At 57.3% G+C, this 4,684-nt stretch overlaps 1 protein-coding gene across 1 annotated transcript; it reads left to right on the plus strand.

The window, feature by feature from the left end:
- Positions 1 to 1,676: 1,676 nt before the first annotated feature.
- On the plus strand, positions 1,677 to 3,713 carry LOC128679489 (uncharacterized). The gene has a single exon (XM_053761770.1). The coding sequence runs from the start codon at positions 1,677 to 1,679 to the stop codon at positions 3,711 to 3,713; it is 2,037 nt and encodes a 678-aa protein (XP_053617745.1).
- The last annotated feature ends 971 nt before the right edge of the window (positions 3,714 to 4,684 follow it).

Consider the following 4,684-nt stretch of genomic DNA (forward strand, 5'->3'; position numbering starts at 1 on the left):
AAAAAAAAGGTTAGGTTAGGTTAGGTTAGGTTTCCCAAAAGCGAATGGAAGCCCTACAATTATGGCAGGACAGGCTAGAAAACACAAGTGCTGGTCGTCAGACGGTAGAAGCCGTCCGTCCTATATTACTGCAGTGGGTGGACCGGAGTCATGGGTCCCTTACCTTCCGACTGACGCAGATTTTGACCGGGCATGGTTGCTTTGGCAAATATCTGTGTCAGGTGGCTGGAAGGGAGCCGACAACCGAGTGCCACCACTGTGATGGCGGCTTTGAGGATACGGCCGAGCACACCTTAACAGTGTGTACGGCATTTAGTACGGAGCGTGCTGAGCTTACAGCCGCAATTGGGCTAGATCTCTCTCTGCGGGCCATTCTGATTGCGATGGTCTCGTCCAGAAGAGAATGGAATGCTGTAAAAAGATTCTGCGAAGTTGTAATGGGAGTAAAGGAGGAAGCGGAGCGTGAACGTGAAGCTACGACCTCAGACCCCATGCGACGTAGAACAAAAGGACGAAGAAGGCGGGACTTTAACCGCCAACAACCCCCCTGACTGGCAAATCTGGGTGGCGGACTCGGGGATAAGTCTGTCGACTCAACTTGAGGATGCGTGCGCGTGTGCCTGCGCGCAACCCAAGAGGCAACAAAAACAAGAGGAACCTGGAAGCAGGTAATCGCAGCCGACAGCAGTAGAATGCCAGACTTCGGTCAGGTGACCCTGCTAACGGCACCAATTGCGATAAGAGGTACACCGTATGGTTTTTAGTGGGTTCGAGCCCCACACTACTGCTTTCCTGTCCCCGCAGTGAAAGTGGTGTCAGTGGGTTGGCCATTTTCCATACGAAAAAAAAAAAAAAAAAAAAAAAGGTTAGGTTAGGTTAGGTTAGGTTAGGTTAGGTTAGGTTAGGTTAGGTTAGGTTAGGTTGTACTGAGGTGTGCTAAGTGTACTGAGGTGTGCTAAGTGTACTGAGGTGTGCTAAGTGTACTGAGGTGTGCTAAGTGTACTGAGGTGTGCTAAGTGTACTGAGGTGTGCTAAGTGTACTGAGGTGTGCTAAGTGTACTGAGGTGTGCTAAGTGTACTGAGGTGTGCTAAGTGTACTGAGGTGTGCTAAGTGTACTGAGGTGTGCTAAGTGTACTGAGGTGTGCTAAGTGTACTGAGGTGTGCTAAGTGTACTGAGGTGTGCTAAGTGTACTGAGATGTGCTAAGTGTACTGAGGTGTGCTAAGTGTACTGAGGTGTGCTAAGTGTACTGAGGTGTGCTAAGTGTACTGAGGTGTGCTAAGTGTACTGAGGTGTGCTAAGTGTACTGAGGTGTGCTAAGTGTACTGAGGTGTGCTAAGTGTACTGAGGTGTGCTAAGTGTCCCGAGGTTGTGTCGAGTACAATTGAGGTGTTTTGGTGACTACTCTGTCATCAAGAGTTTTCTCTTGGTTTATTTTTGTTTTTGACGGGTTCAGTGTCTTGGCTCCTTCTGGAGTTGGGGCACTGGCAGGATCCTATTCTTCTTTACAAAAAGTAAGGTTGTGCTGTTGACCACAGCTACCAGACCGCTGGTGCGGGGTAGCTCAACTTTTTGTAACCAGGCAGGGGCCAGTTTCTGCCCCCTGTCTGTGGGTTTTTGCTTTGTTTTTGCCCTATTTGGGGCCAATAATTTGGTGTGGTCACGTCTGGCCCAATATGGGTAGGAACGTGGCCAAGTCTTCTAGGGGAAGATCTCTGACCCCAAGGGGGAAGAGAACTACCGGGGGGGGTAACGAGGTGGTGGGGAACGTAGAAGAGGGCGAGAAGACGGCAATCAGCCGGGCGGAGTCGCTCTATTTTTCGGACGGCGATTCGGACGGGTCTGTCTGGCTCCCGGACGTTATGATAGGCGGAAAGGAGCGGGGCCAAGCCCCAAAGAGGAAGGCTTCAGAGGACGTTGAAGAGGCGGAAAGGGCCTCTAACAAGCTTTCCTCCGCTTCGAGAGGCCGGGCTGCTCAACGCAGCTCCTACGCTGGTACGGCCGAAACCAAGGAGAGGCTTCGAGACCTCTCCGCGGACTACGCTCAATTCGAGCGCGAGCTGGAAATGGCCGGTACCAGCAAATACCTGAGGAGCAACGAGGAGAGCAGGAAGAGGTGCCTCGTTGACGAGCACCTCGAGGTTGTAAGGGCGGCAGCCCAAAAGGTCTTGGCGGAGGCCGGAAAAGCCGGCAACTTAAAGGGGACGGCATGGCGGGCCATGAACGAGGCCTGCCATGACATAATTGTGGCGGCCGGAAAAATCGAGGCGCAATGCGAGGAGTCGGAAGCTGTCCGCATACTCAGGGCGGATAATAAGAGGATGCGGGAGCAGCTTTCGCTCCTCCAGCAGGAAACGAAGGCCCTGCGCACGGCCTTTGCCGAGCGCACGTCGACGGCGCTGAACGAGGCCCAACCAGCGGTGGGTGCCCCCTCGCTGGAGGACATTAGGGGACTCCTTTCTGAATGGAAGGAGTCCTTTGAAAGGAACATGTTCCTCAAGTTGGGGGGCATGGTTAATGACCGCCTCAAGGAGGCCGAGAAAAGGGGCTTCTTGGCCCCTGAACCGATTATCCGGCCGCCTCTGGCAGCCGACAAGAAAAAGGAGGCTGAAAAGGAGGCTGAACCGTCGGTCCCAAAAACTGGGAAAAGCTATGCCGGTGCAGTTGCGGGGGCTACTCTAATGCCCCCGGCACGTCCTGGGCCTGCACCCAAGGCAACACCAGGTAAAAAGCAGCCCCAACAGGTGATGGTGCAGGCCCAGACACCTACTGGGCAACCTACTGAAGTACCTCCGCCTCAGGAAGGTGAACAAGGGTGGGCTGAGGTGGTCAAGAGGGGGAAAAAGAAGAGGAGCAAACCCTCCCCCTCTGCCCAGCCGGCGCCCACCCAAACGGAGGCCCCCAAGGCGAGCGCACAGCCGCCTAAAAAGATTAGGTTCACCCCACCTAAGACCTCGGCGGTGGTGGTGACTCTCAAGCCGGAATCCAAAATGGATTACCGATCGGTGATAACGAAGGCCACCACCATCGACCTTTCGTCGATAGGGGTGAACCACGTGTCGGCGGTTCGTGGCACGGCAACGGGGGCCCGAATTATCGAAATACCCGGAGCTAATAGCGGGGCTGTGGCGGACAGTCTCGCAGAAAAGCTCCGGGAGATCATCGGTAGCGAGGCGGAGGTGAAGAGGCCGTTTAAGGCGGCACAAATCAGGGTCTCCGGCCTTAATGAGGGAATAACGCCGGAGGCCCTAACTGAGGCCACAGCGAGGGCGGGAAAATGTCTACCGGGACAGGTCAGGGTGGGTAATATCCGTATGGCGCCGGACATGACGGCGTCGGTGATTATCACCTGCCCTGTGGCGGCTGCCAACGCCCTCATAGACGAGGGGCGTCTCCTCGTTGGTTGGACGGCCGCCAAGGTCAGGGGGCTGGAGGCCTTGCCCATGCGGTGTTTCCGGTGCATGGGCATAGGCCACACCAGAGCCCTCTGCCCGTCCCTGGTGGACAGGTCGGAGCTGTGCCATCGCTGTGGCAAAACAGGGCACATGTCTGCAGAGTGTGGGGCCAGCGAACCCTGGTGCGCGGTGTGTTACGCGCACAAGATGGTCGCCAAGCACATAATGGGCGGCCCCTCGTGCAATCCCCCGCGCACGCGGGGCAAACTGGCCCCCGCAAATAAGGGAGCCTCCGTGGGCGCCGCGATGGAGCACTAATGCCAGGCAGGCCTGCGCAACAGGTTGAGGTGTTGCAGGCCAATGTTAACCACTGCGCCCGTGCACAGGACCTCCTAGTCCAGCACGTGGCGGAGTGGGGCATTGGTGCTGCCGTCGTGGTGGAGCCGTATTGTGTCCCCCCCCTTCCTACTTGGATCGGAGACACGGACGGGCTGGTGGCAATCACCTCTCCCCGAACTGGAGATCGCCCACCCCTCTCGAGAATCGACTGTGGTCCGGGATACGCGGCGGCCAAGTGGGGAGAGTTTGCCATAGTTGCGGCATACTTCTCCCCCAATAGGCCGCTGCGGGCCTTCGAGGACTTTCTCGAGAGGGTGGGTGAGGTAATTGGGAGAGCGGCGCCAGCACCGGTGCTACTGGTGGGAGACCTCAACGCCAAGCACTCGGCGTGGGGCTCTCCCATCGACGATCCGAGGGGAGAGGCCCTGTACGATTGGGCTGTGGGTTTGGGGCTTGAAGTCCTAAACCGGGGCAACGTCGACACATGCGTGCGGCGGAACGGGGCGTCGATTGTCGACATATCCTTCGCGAGCCCCGTCATTGCCGCGCGTGTCGTGGACTGGCGTGTCCTGGAGGACGTGGAGACCCTCTCGGACCATAGGTACATCCGAATGGGGGTCTCCAACAGGCCCCAGCAGCCCGTACAGGGCTTGAGGGGGCGGGACCGGGGGTTCCCAAGATGGTGTCTGGCCAGCCTCGACAGGGACCTGGCTGAGGAGGCGGCCATGACCGAGGCATGGACAAGACCCACACCAAGCCGTTCCCTTGGTGTGGATGAGAGGGCAACAGGCCTACGTGCGTCGCTTACGCGCATTTGCGACGCATCGATGAGGAGGTCCGGGCCGCCGGCTGCAAAAACGGCGGTTCACTGGTGGTCGGAAGAGATCGCTACTCTCCGATCCGCCAGTAACCGAGCCCGTCGCGAGTATACGCGTTGCAGACGGCGGCGT

This window comes from Plodia interpunctella, chromosome 21 (genome assembly GCF_027563975.2).
Source record: "Plodia interpunctella isolate USDA-ARS_2022_Savannah chromosome 21, ilPloInte3.2, whole genome shotgun sequence".
Classification (NCBI taxonomy): Eukaryota; Metazoa; Arthropoda; class Insecta; order Lepidoptera; family Pyralidae; genus Plodia; species Plodia interpunctella.